Genomic DNA, 18,861 nt, shown 5'->3' with positions numbered 1-18,861 from the left:
TGTGTGTGTGTGTTTGTCTTCTATGCAGGAGAGTGCCAAAGCTGCCCTGAAGATGAAAGACTGCCAAATGACTGACCGCACAACACAGACGGAACACATGGGTCCAGAGGTGAGATACTCACAGACAAAACGCACACAACACACACTGTGTGTCAGGCTCACACACACACATACTGAACTGTGCCTGCATTTGTGGACAGTTGACTCCTTAAATGAGTTTCAATGTTTGCAAAAATGTCCTACAAAAAACTGCCAGCTAATTCCTTCTATTTTTTTCTACTTTTTATCCTCTCTGTGATACATTTTCTGCTGAGCCACAACAGCCGTCTCCACCTTTCTTCTTTTCGCACTGAGCTAAAACTTAAATCCATCTTGTTTTTTTTTTTTTTGCTGCAGTCATATTATAGTACACAATTTGCTCCTCCCCTTCTCCCTCCAATTCCCACGTTCTCGGAGAGAGAGAGAACTCTGTGCTCCATCCTACCTGCCTGCCGAACGCCCTCAGCTGACATGGCCTCTTTGGCTTCACTGGGGGCTGACATTATGGGAACGCTGCAGACTTAATGGATGACTGCCTAAATATGGCTGCCTGTAACGGAAACAGGAGCACAGTTTCGGGGTCGGTTTTCTTTGTCTCTCTGTTCTTTCTCTTAAAACACTTCGCTCATCGCCTCTATTGCTACCTTTAATCCTGCTGTGAATAAAGTTGCCAAGAAGCGTTGTTAAAAAAAAAAAAAGAGGGGGGGAGCTTTGCCATTGTGAGAGCAAGTGGGCGCACGCTAGCACAGAGAAACACACACACACACAAAATACAGCATTTTACTTTGCTCGCACAATGGCAAGAGCAAAATGAGTGCATAGTTTGAACACAGGGGGCAGCTACTTCCACAGGTTCGGCAGGATTGTGGATCGTTTAGTTATTCTATGATTTATTTATGTTTTAGCACATGCCAGTCACACTGAGAGGGAGAGATGAGAGAACAGTTGTATGCACACTCGAGAATGCTAGTTCCATCAATCAAGGCTTCTTCCAGGTGCAGTCAGGTTCTCCATGTGCACGTCCGTTAGCTGCTGCGTGTGCTGCAAATTATAGGTGCATATTATAAGTTAGAGCCTGATACGTCTTTGGGTTTCTTCTTGAAAAAAAATATGAATTTGGAAAACAATGCATCTTCTACTGAAAGTTTTGCAGTGGAGAATAAACTCGTGTACTGAATCTATAAAGTCAACTATTGCAGGTAAATGAACTGTTGTGATTCCGCTCCACCACATTACGTTACGTAAAGTTGCTTTTTCCAGACTGTCGTGAAATTTTCTCTGTAATCTTGAAGGTGGCGCAGAATAACTTACCAGATGGGTGGGTGGACTTTGTGTGGGTAATTGGCAGCATCCTGGTGACAAAAGAAGCTCGAGATTAGATATTTCCAGCAAATGTGGCGTGTGGATTTGGGCTGCAACAATGCCACATTTGAGGTTTTGACACATGCGCTCATGTGCCACTCACAGACAACGATAAAGTGAGTCAATCAGGTGAATGGACAGACCTGTGTGAAACGTGCAGATCAAACCCTTAATCTTTACATTGACGGATATCAAACTGTTGTGGGTTGTGAAGTTATTGTCGGAAAAATGTAAAATGCACGTGAAACGGACAAGCACGTGAACATAAATCTAAAACGGCACAGCTCTAGTTGCACTTTACACAATGTTCCCTTGACCAGTTCCACACAGACAGCCACAAAACACAGTGAATCTTGACATCGAAATTGCAGTGTAGTGGAAGATTGCTAATGACACTCCCCCTACTTTGTTTCCTCTATGATGCACAGTGAGTCATGAAAACAGGTGTTAGAGAGGCGAAGACCTTACTTAGCCTCAGAGAAATGCCACTCGGCTGCTGCATCTGTATGCACAGCACCGAATCCTATAATTTTATCACACCTGCTATCATTCTCCTGTCTTTTGATTCTTTTTTGTACATCTCTTCCTTTCTTCACTCGGCTTTCTTACACATGAACGCACAATAACTCACTCTGTCTGTCTTGTAATTGTATGTTTGGTGGTATTTCAGGCTAAAGAGAGGAGTATGTGCAATGTGAGTCGCCGTACAAATATGTATCCATGCACGCATGTTTGCAAGTGCCTGTGTTTCTGTACATGTTTTGTGAAGTAGTTCTAATGTCAGACAGCAAAGTCAATATAACACTGTGATGCCATTAACTGTTGTCAAGGTTTGACTCTGGGCTAAAGATCCAAAAACACGTTATGTTGAGAGGTAACAGATTTTTACGTTGTTTGAGACCCCGAGCTCTGGTGTTTTCTTTTCCTGACGTTGTGATTGATTTTAATTAATTTAATTAAAACTAATTTCACACAATCATCTTGATTTGCTTCACCGGGGTCGCCAGGTAGCGGAAAAAGACGCTCCGTCGTCGCTCCTGCAGTACAGTGCACGCGAGGAGGGACTTAATCTTTAGAGATTCGCTCAATTATATCACATCTCTGAGGTGAAGTGCTTTCATTAATTGGCACATAATCATTTGAATTCCAGAAGTGTCACTAAGTGTCTCATCTGCTCCGCAGGTGGAAAAGGGTGATGAGTAGGACAATAGTCACGTATCTGTTTCACATGCTCATCACTGTGTTGGAGGTATTGTCATTTTCCTAAACTGTTTTAACCGCATTGTGTCTGGTCAGGTAGATATCAACCTTATCTACCAAATACAGTTCGCCCGGCTCTGGGGAGTCTGACCAGTACTGAGGCGAGTGGCTATTATGAGTACGTTACCTATAGAGTCCCCCATATGCTCAGACTCCTTGAGTAGATGGACTGTTAATTAGAGGAGCAGCTGGTTGCCCGCTAGCAAGCTACGCTAGCAGCCCAGGTGACTTAACTCAGCAGTAGCTTACAGCATGTGTGGCCTGATTTTCTCCTATGTTTGCAAGCATGTGTGTCTGAAACAGAGGGAGAGCGACTGTGTGTGTGTGTGTGTGTGTGTGTGTGTGTTCATGTATGTTTGTGAGTGTGTGGGAAATGCTGCGGCATTGAGCGAGCCTATATAGGTTAGCCACCCCAGTGCATCAGGGACAGTTGGCTAGCAACAAAAAGTGTGTCTACAAGTGGGGCAGCTATTTCTACTGCTTCTGCCACTTCACGGGGTCGACCGTCTCACTCTTCCTCTCTCTCCCGCTGCCTCCCTCTCCCTCTTTTCTGGGACGTCCTCTTACTTTTCCTCAGTCTGTCGTCCTCCTTATCTTCCTCCTCCTGCCTTTGTTCGTTGATCCTGGAAGGGCAGAAGTTAGCTGTCAAAAGTCCTCTCCTCTCCTCTCCTCTCCTCTCCTCTCCTCTCCCATCCCCTCCTCACCCAGGTTTCCAGGCCTCCAGGAATTCACCAGGGATTCTCCTGCCCTGGTTTCCCTGCATCGGACGCTCTGACCTAGGGACGCCTCCCACCCCCCCCAACTCTCTGCGAAAAGTTGGCCCAAAGTTGCATTTCTATGGGACACCATTCGTCTTATATTCTACTTCAACGTGGCTGCTTTATGTGTCGTTGAGTTCAAGGGAGGTCAAGAAAAGGAAAACTTATTCGAATTGCTGGAGTGCATGCCTTACCCTTTGCGGATAGATTTGTTTGCATAAATCTCAAATCTCAACTTGTGCCGTTATTTTTTTCATAGCCGTAGATTTGTCAAAGCCAGAATGAGCAGTTAGCCATTTTGCATTAATCATGCACCCTGTACTCTCTGGCCCACCTTATTTATTTTCTTGATTTATGTAGGTAATCCAGTTCAACAAGAAATTTAGTTGAAAAAACCCTCTCAATCCAGATGTCAGCTTGGTCCTTGTGACCTTCTCCAGCTGTAAAGGAAGCCCAGCCTGATTTTATCTTTGGTGTGCAGGCAGATTGTTGGATTAAATCAGTGCTGAAAGAAGTTCAACCTCAACAGCTGAATAAATGCACTATAAAACCATGTCTATTAGCAGAAACAATAAGTTGCGAGTGGTTCTCTTACGAAGTGCACAGCTACATTAAACATTAAGCGTTGGAAGGTTATGTTATAATTGTGTAGGTCACACACTAAAAGGGTTTTTAGGTAGACTGTGTGTCCAATAATGGCACTACAAGTGGTGTTCTTGGACCTCGTCAAACAGGCCGCTGAGAAAAGCCCCAGATATCCACCTGAAGCTGACAGGTGGCAGCGTAGTGTGAGCCTAACACAAATTGATGTGTGTGGACCGACCCCGTTTATTCAATTCTGCACTTAGAGATTTCTCTTTCTGTGAGCGTGTCATTGTACAATTGGCAAGTAAGGCGAGGGGGGGAAACTGAGAAAGAGTGTGAAAAGAGGGGAGGTTAGAGAGAAAAGGCGAGGAGCTATTTTATGTCCTGCAGAGGCTCACAGAGCTGAAGGTGTGGTGGCCGTTTGAAAGTTTCTTTTTTTTTTTTTTTTCGTGAGGGGATTGAATCGATTGAGATTGCTTTCTTTCAGCCAGCTAATTTCATGGGCATTCTTAAAATGAACGTTTTAAGGGAGGAGGGGAGAGGGAGGGGAGGGGAGGGGGGGTCAAAAGCTCTCAAAGGTTTGCTCGCTCTTGTTCCCTTTCTCACTCTGTCGTCCTGAGTCTCTTCATCTGTCATTTTCTATTCTCAGAGCAACTTTTCTTTTTTTTTTTTCGTGACTCTTATTTCTTTCTCCTATTCTCCCCTTGCTTCCGACTTACCCGTCTCCGCTTCCCGGCTCTGAAAAGAAGCTCCTGAGGAGAGGAGCGGAAGGATATTGTGGGGCGTTTATTGTCTGTTTGTGGACTGTGAGAATTGAACAGAGAGACATTTAAGTACATCATGCAGATTCTTCCCTCTTTGTCTGTCATTCATTTTTTGTGGAGCGGATTTTTACATTGGCCTATGGATATATTCTGGCACATTGTCCCTCCTGCAAAGTCACCGGTGTAAAGTACACACACGAAGGCAAGAATCACACATCTAAATGAGCACATTCATCTACTCCACAGCCTCTCATGAGTAATGAGTATCCATGAGTACTCGTGAGTATTCAAAGTATGTACAATAAAATTGCATGGGGATGCATTTACTATTATATATAGTTGGTGCATCACTTATACTTTTTTTTATTCTTATGTGGCATGCATAGATGCATTTACAACCAGTCCTTGCACAACATCTCAGATTTGTCAGTTTCTATGGAGATGGCTCACAGCTGTGGCAGATAAATATTTAGATATAATTAGATAACCAGAAGCCCCTGACGGCTGATGTCAACACGGGGCGGGAAGAAAAGCAGAAATAAATATTCAGACGTGTCCCCGTGCGTTGTCGAAATCACGAGGTTGAGATGAAAATCTCTTAAGCGCCGCCTTCTCCATGCGGGGGTCAACCTCGGAGAGCGCAAATTTATCAATAAATCTCCCACGTATAGACTTCGGTATGTATTTAAAATGGAGTGAGTCCAACCGCGCTCATCTCTTTCAGCTGATATGGACGTTTCTGTAGCGTCAGTGCGTCTTTCTGGTCATGTCATGATTTGGAGATATATTAGGAGTTCAGTCGTTTTAGTTCTCGGACACATTCCTTTGTCCTCTTCCCAAAACAGTCCCAGTCAGTAGCGGTAATGGCACTGACCAACTTGTGTCACTTTTCAAAAATGTCTCAACGCTTGTACCAACTAAGACAAAACAGTCATTGATTATTTTTCTTTTCCATTTTGTTCTGGAACTCGATATTTTTGTTCACAGCCATTGATCGAGGGACTCCGGGAGAAAAGACACCTCCGGGCTAGCATTCCCCCGACTCGTGTATCCTTATTACTGCTGACACGGGCCACGTTCGCCCTGTTGATGGGTCACTGCTAATGAATGCTGCTAGCTGGTCTTCGTGTGTCTTCCCGGCCATGGGAACCCTGAATCAATATGTACGCTGAGATAAGATCACATGAATCTGCGTCATCAGTGCTCTCCACGTCTGTGCCACTTTAAGAAGGAGGATGTGGGGTCCGGTGCTGATTGTGACTATGTAGGTCTTCAACTCCTATTCCTGTAAACTAGATCATTTTGTACAGCCTATTCCTTACTGAGTAATAGTGCTGTTAGGAGGGATGGGAAGAAGAAAGGAAGACGGAGAGAAATGGGAGCAGCATGATTTGCGTAGTTTTCTGCCCTACTTAGAGTTTTTATACATTTTTCTTTTTACGTCCACCTGACTTCTTGTCCTTCCATCTTTTACCCCTTTCTGTGTAAATGTTCTGATTTTTCTAATTCCTCCTTTCCTCCTCTTTTGTGCCACGGTATAAAAACACCGTCCTTGCTTTTCCTGTCCCTTACTCGTAGCACATATTCATCTATTTTCTTTGCTCTGATCTCTTTCTCCATCTTGATATTGGTTCTCCTTCCTCTGCCCCTGTCCCTTTACCACCTTTCCCCTCCGCCTCATCCTCCCCCTTCCCTCCCCTCTCTCTCTCCCCCCTTCTCCTGCCCTCCTTATTACTTTTAGCTTCCCGAATGCTTATTTTTTTTGCTTCCTCTTCCTCTGTTTTCCTCCTTTCCCCCCATCACCGTCACGTCGTTCGCGGGGCTCTCACCCATTCCGTGATATCCTTTCGCTCTGCCTTCGCCCATTCCCATCTTTACGATCAGCCTTTCACCTGTACGCCACTGTGTTCACATTCCCTCATTTCCTTTATTACCGTTACTCTTTCACCCTGCCTTGGCCCTCCCTGTCACTACTCATCCTGTATTACAGTTCCTCTCCGGCTCTTGTTAACCCTCTCCTCTCATCTCATCTCCTCTTCTGAGATTTTTCTGAACGTTGAGAGAGTACGTGTGGTGTGTCACCACTGAAAACCGTGCAACAGCACTTCTCTGCGTGGCCATGAAGTGTACTGCACTGTGCACACCGGTGCACTGTGTGCTGTCTTTCCGTCATTTATATATAAACTGCATCGTCATATGAACAACTCGCTTGCCTTTGTTTCTGTGTGCTGCTGTCCCTCTAAAGCTGCCCTGCAACAGTGAAATTTGTCAGTATCTTAACTGTAAAGTATCAATATAATACCCCTTTACCAGTGTCATGCCAGCTTCATAAATAGTCCTGTTGCTAAGTTGCAGCAACATGTTTATTTTACCGTATAATTTTGCTTGATGATGTTGTGAAATTCTGAAGAAAAAGGAGCAAAAGAACTATTTTAGATCATCCATAATAACACATTACTCTCACCGCCAAAGGCCTCTTTAGCAGGCAAAAATACTGTTAACACATCATTATGTAACAATGGTTTTGCCACTACAAAGCAGCCACTCATTTATGTCCTCAGCTCCTGACCAGAGCCTTGTATTAAGGCTAAAGGGCCTGTGATACTAGTGGAGCAGTTACATGCAATCAGCTTAGAAAATACAACATACTTGCCAAAGTAAATTACTACTATTAGAGCAGCGTGATAACGGATGATCATTTAAATGTAATTTTATATGGAAACTGGTGTCCTCAAAGTCCATGCAGCGTTTAGACATTTTCCCAGACATTTTCTATCAGAGTTTAGGAACATGAATAGAATAAAGCCAGCTGGGTCAACATAAACATGGATAACGCACGGTACGGTAGGAAGAAGATACCGCGGACGTTGCGCCTACATGTTTGCCCAAAAACTGTGTCCTTGTCTCAGAAGCCTCTGAGCACATTGTTGTGGAACTGCTGTAACATTTGTAGTTTTTGGCAAGCGTGTCTGTGTGTGGGTACACAAAGAACAACCCTGTGTGGGAACATGAAGAGCAAACCACTGGTATTTATAAACCCTGTACTTTGCCGTGGTGTCACCCACTTGATCTATTTTCCCTTCTGCTCATCGAAGCCAGTGTCACAGCCCATCAGAACTGCAGATGAAAAGCGAGTTTGCATCCAGTGCATGCTGCTGGGTCTTTTAATAGTAGCAGGCAGATGTACATGTGTACTGTAGTCATGTAGAGTGTGTGAATGAATGAATGAATGACATAGCACGTGCTTGCTTTGCGTCAGTGACTCGATTTGCCCAGTTCTCTTGGACCTGTGCTCCAGATAGTCTGTTAGAGGTTATGTTTGAAATCTAAACTTTTGTTTCTCTCTTGATCTAACAACAAATCCTCCATTTCTCCGCTCCCCTCTTTTCTTTTCTTTTTCCTTTTTAATTGGTTGCTATCCGTGTCATCATGTTTTTTGTTTCCAGGGCACCAAGGCGCATGGGAGCGCCACTTTTTCATCACGGAGACAACTGAGTGAGTGTCTCTGTTCTGATATCACCTGACTGGACGTGACTGTGTCTTGTAGTGGTCTACCTTGATGTAGTAGATTGGAGAACAGGGGGTCTGGGTACTAAGGCTTGATTATTCTGCGCGGCTCTCCGTTGATTAAACTCCGATCTGCGATTGTTTTACTTCACAAATCAGCCGATTCGTTCCTTCTCCACAATCAGAATGTTCATTTATAAGAGCCTCAGGTGTCATTTAGTTTTTCCACACTTTACTATTTTTTTATAGTCTAAGTGGAATATACTTGATAAGAGGAAATGCGATAAGAGAAAAACGAGTCATATCATCAAACATTTCATGTCTGATTCACATTAAAATAGACAAAGAGATGCTGGTTGTGTGAAGTGAAATCACTGCGGATGCTGTAATAACAAGAGCCGGTTTTAAGCATAAATCAAGTCCTGGTATCGATACCTTGTGTTTGTTGAATGCCACCTGCACTGCCTTGTCCTGTAAAGTAGACAGGAATGCTGCCTATTGTGCCTATCTGAGCTAACCCTACCCAAAGGGATCGAGACCCACGGTTTAAGTGTAGCAGAACAGCTCTGTCTGCTCAAAGTTGCTGTAAAAGACAATGTAATATTTTCTGTGTTTTATGTCAGAGGGGAAGAGAATCTCTGGTCAGGCATAAGATAGTGGTACAGGTAATTTCTGTTCTATTGCAATGCGACGGTGCATATAATTTCTGTTATAGGCCGATGATCATGACAGATGACACGGATTCAGATATTGAAAAACGACAATACACCCCACCTCTGTGCTCTCGCGAGCATTTAAGATCAAATTTTAGAACATTTGAAGGATCAAAGTGTGTGTTTTATCGCAGTGCTTTACTATTTACGTGACATTATTTTAACTGTAAAGTGCAACAAAGAAGAATGGTATGTGCCCTCTTGATAACTTAACATCAAGAGTGCAGTAGTTCACAAAGTGGTTCCTATTGTTTTAAAGGAGTTTATCAACTGTCTTAAAGGGGTTTAAAAGCTTAGGTGTATGTGTAGGTGTATTGTGATTTCACAGCAAAGTCAGGGAAATTATATCAGGGAGCAGATTGGGTGAAAGGTTTGCAAGTGAGATACTGCACAGAAAATATTATGTTGCAGGGGAGTAGAGGACTTTCCCAAAGTGGAAAATGCCTCAGGGGAGGAAAGCTAAACAAATCGTACTTTTTAAAATGTCTAATCCCTTCCTACCTTTGCTGCACTGTGATGGAATGTAGTCGAGCATGCTTTAGGATTCAGAATACCAACATGTGAATGCAGTGTCCCAGCCCTCCTCTCCTCCTGTTCCTGTGTGAACTCTAACCCTGCCTGTCATTGCACTATGAACTGCAGCAACCCCACCTGTCACCACACAGTGGCTTTTTACTGACCTGCGCGACCCGTGACCTTATCCAAACAGGATCCCCACCTCACCCCTAGTCACGCTCGCGTTAGATAACACACACACACACACACACACACACACACACACACACGCACACGCACAGTTCATAAAGCACATCATAAAACAAGTGCACACAAATAACAAAGTCTTCAGTCAGAGAGGACGCATCTAATGTTAACTATAAAACTTGCCTTTGAGGGAAATAACTTCTGTTTTTGAAGGTTAAAGCATAAAGAGACAGTGAAAGCCATTAGAGTGGCATTTGGTTGCTTCATTTATGCAAGGGCACCTACGCACTTCCTTGCCTAGGTGTGAGTGTATTCTTATTTGTCTGTATGTGTGTGTGTGGCTAAGTTATTTTTGCAAAAACATCCCAGATTTGCTGCAAGAAATGTCTCATCATCTTGCTGTTTTGTGTGTGTGCTCATTAAACTCCTCAAGGACTGACAGTAATGCTGTGCTGTTGAATTATTACTCACTTCTGGACCTGTTGCAGTCCAAATAATGGTAATGAGCTAAACCCCTTTTATTTAGCAAGGTGAAACCGTGCGGCATCCTCTGTCACTGTCACTGAGCGATGAAGCCAGGAAAGCCTTCTTAAAATGTCCAGTGCCAAAAAAAAAAAAATACAAACTGTACACCTTGTGCATTGTTGAAAATAACTTTGACTTCTGAAACTGAATCTTGAAACCTTTGACATTTTTTTTTCTCCATGATACATCGTCATTTGGCTCATGTTTTGGAGGCACGTTTGGCCCCTTCGGGCTCCAAGAAATTAGAAAATTTGAAATGTCATCCCCCAGACAGACAGTAATATGGCACTGAGTGATAAACCTGTCGGCATCCTGAAGCCGCAGATGATGTCACAGACAGCGCAGTCTTAAAACTCAGACCAAAGCCGTAAAACATGACGTTAGGATGAAGTGTTTTCCAGAACCCCATAAAGGCTCAACACAAGAGCGTCCCGGTGGATCTGGGCTTCTGCGAGTTCATTTGAATTGTAAATACACTCACTCTTTGTGATTAAGTACCTTGTAAAGCAAGCATCTACATTTACTGGGCAGCCAGCAGTGTTAGTACATGTGTTAATATACAGTATATGCCTGTGGTCCTGGTGGTCCTGAATAAATAGTGGGAAGGGATAGCAGCTGGAGAGACTTAAAAAGAGACACCTTGTGTGTTTGGGTGTGTGTGTGTTTGTGTGTGTGGGTATTCAAGCCTGCCCAGTGGCAGTCGTGCCGAAATGAAAGATTTTTTTTTTTTTATTTTTATTTTATTTTTTTTGCACTTTTGGGGAAAGTGTTGTGTGTGTGTGTTTTGCACACGTTTGCCAAAGCTGTCCTGGGGTTGAAAGAGGGGCAAAGATGGTTCCTTCTCATGAGCCCTCCAGTGTGCGCGCGTGCATATGTGGCTGGATCGCACCTTTGATCCTCTATTTCGGGGTACACATTGTGATTCCCTCGCCGCCTGCCTCAGACAGGCGGACGAGAGAGTACAGGTGTGTGGGTGTGGGTGTGTGTGTGCGGATGTGGATTCCAGCTGGAGACAGATATTGTCAAGGTAAAAACTGGATGCGTCCTACTGGCCCCTGCCATCTGCAGGTGGTGCATTTCAGAGGAGACCGAAGCCAAATCCTCCCCGGCAGCCGCACTCCCCTGCCATTTAAGAACCACAGAAGAGGGGGGGGGGGGGGGGGGGGGCGGGGGCGTGCGTTTGTGGGTGTGTGCATGATTCTGCTGGCGCATGAGGCTATCTCCAACGCTGGCTAGCTGCCAGAGCACTTATCTAACTGTGATCCACGGTGCCTCTCACTGTGACTCCTAATTATAGACAGAGGCACTCAAACAGACACATACACACAGTTGCTACACGCTCTCCTGTGTACCATTCACGCTAATGAGGCACTCTCCCCGAGGAAGTACCCACACTCCTCTACCCCTCTTGATAGGGGCCACCAGGACCACCTCCTCTGGCAGCCTTTCCTCCCAGTCTTGTGTTCGGTGAGCAAGTTATAGTGACGGCGAGAGCTGAAGAAACGTGGCGAGAAATGCAGCAAAAAAAAAAAAAAAAAGAGAGAGAGAGAGAGAAGGGGATGAAAGCGAGCTGCCGTGGGGAGCGGAGGAGATGAGGGAGAGACGGACTGCCAAGGAGTGAAAAAGCCAACAGATCGAGATCATGTTGAGGGAATGGATGGCCGGGGACTTGGAATGGCTTGTGAGAGGAGCCGAGCGGGATGAGAAGTGATGGAAAGTATTTGTTCTGTTTGGTTATTGAGATCCAGGATGCATGATCACAATGCCCCCACAGCCTCGCAGGCTTTCGCTGCGTCCCTCTATCTTCATGTCACCCTCCCTCCCCTGGTTTCCTCGTTTATCTCTCTCTCCGTTTCCGTTTCCTCTCGTCTCTCATTGTCCTCCTCCTCCTCTCTCTGTCACATAAATGGCCCTCCGCCAAATACTTAAATACTCCAGGATTGGGTTCAGGTTGCATTAGCATTTCACTTACATCACCTAGCCATATGTTGCAGTCAATAAAAATATCCCTTCACATAATGCTGAATGACTAACCGCTTTATGCCCGATTCAGGATTTTGTTTAGGTGAAAGCAACCTGGCTTTTCGTGTCTGAGCATTAAGAAGCTATTTACGGCGTCGCCGCACACCTTCCTGAATGCGAGTGACAACAATAAGTTGCTTTATTGTGGCCCTTAAAGCTTGATGACACATTCCCAGGTGATGCATAAGTAGCTTTCTTACAGGTCTTTACTCCGCCGTCTCCTGTCCTCTAAATAACTTTATCAAGGTTCTGCCACTGCCACTTCTCATACACGTAACACTGACACAAGAGTACAAAGCAAACAGGGCAAAACAGGACAGGACAGAAGGGACTGTGGTGGCTACCGCTGCGTGCCTCTCATCCCGGCTAACCCGACCTAGCCCCAGGGGCGGTGCAGGGGGCTGTCAGCAGAAGGTGTGTGTGTGTTTGTGTGTGTGTGTGTGTGTGTGTGTGTGTTGTGTGTGTGTGTGTGGGGGTGTTTGCACATCTTAAGAAAGGAGAACAGAGAAAGTGAGAGCGTGCATGCGTTTGTGTGGGAGTCTCTGATCTGTGCCCCCTTGTATGGCTGTCTCCCCCACGGGCAGGGCACAACGGCACAGGGAGGCGGGCACCTAACTGGGCACAGATGGCAGCGACAGACAGACAGGGACGGTGGTGTCATAAACACGTTAATAAATAATTATGTGAACAATGACACCCGGTACACCGGAGTAAGTTGGACGGGACAGAAGGACAGCCGGGGAGTCGGAGGCGGAGAGGGAACGGCATAAAGAAAAGGAAAAGACGGCTATTTGTGAAGGCCGCGAGAAAGAGTGACAGAGAGGGCGAGGGAAACGAGGAGAAACTGTCAAGTTGCGGACAAATAAAAACTTGCGAAAGAAGCTGTGGGAAAATGAATTGTGTTGAGCTTCAGCTGTTGATATCACACCGCCCTGTATGAGAAATGTGAAACGAAACGAAAATGAGCAACTGAATCTAGAGCTACTATTTCACCGTACACAGACCGCAGTCAGTTTGAGGACCACATTTAAGAGGCACAATCTCTTTTAATTTTATGTGTGTTACTCATAAATCCAAGAATGTACGCATGAAAACCAAATGATCAAAAGCCCAGTGTCCATCTCTGACACGGGGAGCAAAATACGGAAAGAGCAGAGGGCAGGTACTCGACTTCAGACAAGAACAGGACAGGGACGTGAAGTGGCCGAGATGCTCGGGAGGGTAAATATGAAGCGGGATGAAAATTGAGAGAAACATGGCAAAGAAAAAAATGCCAGCCTGCCGCCGCCCATCGAAATGAGAGGAGAGACACAGATGAAAGCAACATCTATTCAGTGACGAGTGGTGAAGGCGGACAAAGCGTCCAGTGTGCGCCACGGCATGCATGCGATGCTGCACAAGTGTGTGTCGTCTGCTGACCTATGACTACTCTTATCTGTAATGAATGAAGCGAGGCTTCCGGCTCCTCCGCCTGCCCTCCTCAAACGCTGTCTCACCCTCCGTCCCTCCTACTTTTTCGTCGATCGCCTGTTTCGCTGTCCCCCCTGCTCTTTTTTCCCCCCTCCGTGTTATCGTCTCTCTCCCCCTGTTCCTCCGAGGTCCCCCAGCTTTCAGTATCAAACGCCGTATCTGAGCTCACATGTTAATATATTTGAGTAGCGGGCTAACATAATTGGAGAGCCGGAGTGTGACTGCAGCAGGCGTGTGTGCATGTGTGAACTCCTGCTGGCTCCCATCCCCTTTAGATATGTTTCTAAAAGGTCAAGAACCAGATTAACATTTTAACTCAGGTGTCAAGAGGCATACTTCCTTTTCTTTCCTTAACTTTGTTATTTCTGGCTCATTTTATTTATTTATTTATTTTGTTTTAGCTGCAGCAGGTGGTTTTCATACGCACCGATCAGGCATAACATCATGACCACCTTCCTAGTATTGTGTAGGTCTCCCTTGTGTCTTTGTAACAGTCATCAGAGAATGGACATGGTCCATCTGAGGCTGTCCTTTTGTGTCTGGCAACAGGATGTTATTAGTGGGGGTCTTTGGGTCCTATACATTTTTTGTGTGTGTGTCTGTGTCAGGTTGCATCCTGTTAGGGATGGCTGCTGTACAATATCATGTCCAAAAGTTTCCCAGCAGAACATTGAATTGTCACAAGATGTTCAGTGTTATTAACTTCCCATGTCAGGGGTCCTAATGTTGTGCCTGATCGGCGTACAGCGTTTCCTCCTCTCGATGACACAACCATCACTGCCTTCTCTGCGACCTTCTTTCATTCACGATGTCGTCATTAATTCCTGATTGCTGCGATCGTCACTGGATAATCCCCAACTCTAAACCAATTAAAGATTAAATTCAACCTTTGATGGCCTTCTGATTAGCCTCCTGACCACCAATCAGACAGAAGACTTTATAGAAGACTTACAGTGTACATGTAAATACGCCAGATTATACCCTGAAGGCTAGTTTTCCATCTGCAGCCCTGTGAGCAGACACGCGGGATGACCAAAAAAAGAGCACATTTAAAAAGATGAGAGAAATGTAGTATTAGTGCAAAAATATTAATGAAAGGACAGAAAGAGAGAAAAGGTTAAAGAAAGTTAGTTGTGATATAGAAGGAGCATGTGAGTTCACACTGTGCTATTATACGTGATGCATGATATGATCTCCTGTTCCTTAAAGGAGGTGAGGCTGGAGCTTTTCCCTTATAGAAGGAGGTAGGCTCCTCCCAGAGGGCTCCTACTTTATCCCGACTTGTTAGCTTCAACTAAGCCTAGAGGTTCTCAGTATTTCTCTATGGGAATAGACCCCCACATGGCTACCGTTTGTCTAACCAAGCAACTGTAACATCGACTTGACAAAGGCAAAGAGCTCTCTGGTTAGTGGTCAGCAGAGCAATCAGATATCCAACAAAGGGTCACTTCTCACTCTTGTATTTTTTCCTGACAGGGAACTTTATTTTAAAACATTGTACTTTTTGAAATAATCCTTCTACCAGTTCCCATGGCAAAGGCCAACTGCCTTTCCTGAGCTCTGGTGTTTTAACACAAGGGCTGATTATAAACTAATGCCGTTTCAGTCCATCGTTGAGTCTGTTTCTTTGCTCATATTCGAATTTGTTAGCAAGAGTAACATGCAAAAACAGAACGGGATGTAGAGAAATTGAAATCTTATCACGTATTCTTAAACCACAAAAAACAATATGATTTTATTTGAAAGCGGTGGGTGATGCAGAAAGCAAGCGCAGTTTGACTTTTCTCCCAGAAAAAAATAAAAATAAAATAATGGCAGGGGATTTTACTCGCGCAGGCAGGAAGAAACTGGGCGTCCCAGGTGAGGTGAGAATTACTCTCTTTCAAGTGTCACATGATATTATCTTGTCTGAGAAAAACCCGTGCGTTTGAGTATCAAGCATTTTAAAAAAAAATAGACAAAAGATTGTAGCGTACTCCCGCGTGTAGAGCAGCACACGCGCTCTTTTTTGGCTTCGCGTTTACAGTGGATTCCGACACCAACACAGGTTTCGCAAGTTTCACAGGTATCAAAATGTCCATGGAAACAACTCCCACTGATGCTGCTACTACTCCACTGTTCATCTCTGTGCTCTGTCTGTGCCAAACACACTGAAAACTGCCTAAATTTATGGTATTTCTTACAAATGCTTATATTTGTTGCTGGCATCCAACTTGGGAACAGGTATGTGCTTTGGCCATTTAAAGTGTACGCTGTTCAACTTTTTTAAACACCACAGATGGCTGCATGTTTTGGCATCATATAACTACTTTTAATATTAGACCTTTATGTAATTTTTATAGCATAACATAACGTTAGTACTTAACACACTATTGGCAGCTTTGGCTCAGAAATAGTGCTCCTCAAGGAACTCGTTCACCTATAGATAGAGCGCGAGGCCATTTTCAGAAATGCTAAATTGGGCTGGCATCTCTGCTCCTCATCCCCCCGTGCTGGACTTTGATCCTCCTCTCATCTGTCTCCATTCTCCACCGTCTCTTTTCCAGACCTCCTACTGGCTTGGCATGTTCGGGTGCTGCTCCTCTTTCCGTCTCTCTGCTTTGCTCTCTCCCTCTGTCTTAGCACTCCTGTCTGATGACACCATTTCCCCTTTTATTACCGACGCCTATTTTAATGTGTGTTTGTTGTGGAAATACGCTCGTGGTCCATTTGTGTTTGAGTATTGTCAGTTAAAGATGACACATGGGGTGGACTCCGAAATAGATTTTTTCGAATTTGTGATTCTCGCCTAAATGGCTGTGTTTGTGCCATCGTCAAACTGACAGTGGCTTTTATCTTTGTAGTTTATGTGCGTCTTTATGGACGTTTAGGAAGGTTGCTAGGATCCTGATTATCTCTCCTTCAAAACATTTTATGGTGGCGCTCTCTTAGCAATAAGAGAAAGACTTAAAAAAGTCAATACACACTAGACACATATCAATCACTGAGTTCAGTTCATCCATTAGCTTTGTGTGTTGGCGCACGTTTCCACATGCTGTTTGCACCCAAAAGCATCTCTGTTCTCCACTGTGTGTGTGTGTGTGTGTCCCCTCGTGTATGTTCATCCTTGTGCCTGTGTTCATTCGTGTGTATTTCATGCTCATGTCCCTCATGTACTCATCTCACTTCGCCATCTTCTTTGTGTCTTGTGTTTTTCTATTCGTCCATGTCCACCTCCATTTGTCCGGAAACAGTAAGCAGCACGGTATGACGGAGGAATGCAACAGGTACGGGTGTCTGAGGTGGGTCGCACTGCAATCCTGGGCCTGAAAATTGCTTTCACTCAATACTGTTTTTCTTTTTTCATTGATTTCCAGCTATATATTCAATATTTTATAGCAAATCTGTTGTGAAGGGCACCATCGCCCAAACATACACAGATACATGAAATCTATATGAATCCTATTCTTTTTTTTTTTTATCTTTCCATTATATTTGGTAATTGATTGATTTAATCTGGCAGTGTATGGACTAATGTAATGGTCTATTCGCCCTCTAGGCAGGGATAAGCTCACAACTGGCCCAGGTTTGCGTGTGCCATCTGCCGTCTATCCATTATTTATCTTGCCGTTCATTGCTTAGCCTGTTTCTCTCTCCAATCAAGACAGCTGAACATTTGATTTACCTTCGTTATGGTAAATGTGACCTCATGGATGTATTCCAAAGCACTCTAATTCTGTGTAGGTCTCAGTGCTCTCAAGTGGCTCTCTTACCCCTGCCAAGTCTTGCCTCCTCCTCCTCCTCCTCCTCCACCTCCTCCTCCTCCTTCGCTCCCAAAGATGGAAATCAAATTCCATCTGTATAGTCTAACGGCATGTGTGAGAATGCACAAAAAGAGGAGCATAAAAAAAAAAAAAAGAGGAGACGGTGATTGATTGCAGGAAGACAGCCACTTCAGACTGCCGAGACACTATTTTCAGTATTCTTTGTCCTGAGTGTTGCTCTAACTGGGTAGTTTCTAACTGCAGCACAATAACAGAAGCAGCTGTTTTAATTTCAGACAGTGATTCCTGGTCTGACTCGCTTTCTTTGACAAGCCCCATACTGGAGCCTGCCAATTGAAAAGTCTGTTTTTTTTTTTTGTTTTTTTTGTTTGTTTTTTTTTCCCTAGCTTAAAAGATTTACGGGAAGATTTATTAACTCAGTCAACAGCTTCATCACCGATCCCTCATAGTGCCAAGTGGGAATGATAATTTGGTAATCCAATTATGTCGAGTTTAAAATAATATTCCGCATTCATCATTTCCTTCTCATTTCGAATCAGCATTTATTATTTATTGTACGAGGTTCCGTTTTGATGTATAGAAAATCAAACCATGTGATTTGCATGCCCTAACTACCTTTCTGCACGTAATTCACGCTGAGCGACGCCACAGGTTGGCCGGTTTGACTGATGGCAGGTGATTTGCATTGCTGTGATTGCATTGCTCTGTCGGTGGAGCTGGGTGTCAGGACTCATCTCAAGTCAAATTGGTCACTTAATCAAAATCCAAATCAGCTGTCGAAGTGCACTTTGCTCGCATTTATTTGATTATACCCGAATGCGCAAATTAATCTCAAGGATAATGTTTTGTTCCCGTGGAAGTGGACAGAGTTGTCCACGTCTCCTGTACCGGTGTGTGAGTCTGCTGTTGTTTCGGCTCCTGTTTGTAATGGAAAACACAGTGTCGGCAGAGGTAGAATTTAAAAAGGTCATTGTGTTTTGTACAAATGAACAAAAAAAAACAAAACACCAACAGTAACTTCATCTATCAAATGGTAGCCGTTGCTCAGTATTTTTCATTTAGTAGACTTTTAGCCATTGCTTCTGCTTTCATGAGCTGAATGAGAAAGTGTTAGAAATCAAGCTGAAGTAGATGGCAGTGTTCTTAGTGCTCTTAGTTCTCAGTGACAGCCTTAAAGCTTTGTAGTAACTGTACAATATAAAGCATTAGTGAATACTTCATTAAATACAGTTATTCTTCTTATAATTCAAGACGTACAGAGTACGTAATTGTGTTTTCATTCACTTACTAATGATCAGTTTATCATTTATACATTAAATATTAAAGGATTTACAGTCATTTAGGAGTCATCAGTGGTTCAGAAGATCATTAACTAAGTGTAAATAAACAA

At 44.1% G+C, this 18,861-nt stretch overlaps 1 protein-coding gene across 2 annotated transcripts in view; it reads left to right on the top strand.

The window, feature by feature from the left end:
- ccser1 (coiled-coil serine-rich protein 1) overlaps window positions 1-18,861 on the top strand; it is a 118,463-nt gene that overhangs the window by 62,875 nt on the left and 36,727 nt on the right. For both annotated transcript variants that reach the window (XM_047591489.1, XM_047591490.1), the window contains exon 10: window positions 29-109. In XM_047591489.1, the coding sequence (XP_047447445.1) occupies window positions 29-109 (81 nt within the window). The remainder of the gene's footprint in view (window positions 1-28; window positions 110-18,861) is intronic.

This window comes from Mugil cephalus, chromosome 8 (genome assembly GCF_022458985.1).
Source record: "Mugil cephalus isolate CIBA_MC_2020 chromosome 8, CIBA_Mcephalus_1.1, whole genome shotgun sequence".
NCBI classification, from domain to species: Eukaryota; Metazoa; Chordata; class Actinopteri; order Mugiliformes; family Mugilidae; genus Mugil; species Mugil cephalus.
The sequence above is the reverse complement of the archived record's forward strand: the minus strand, read 5'-3'. Positions and strand labels throughout refer to the sequence as shown.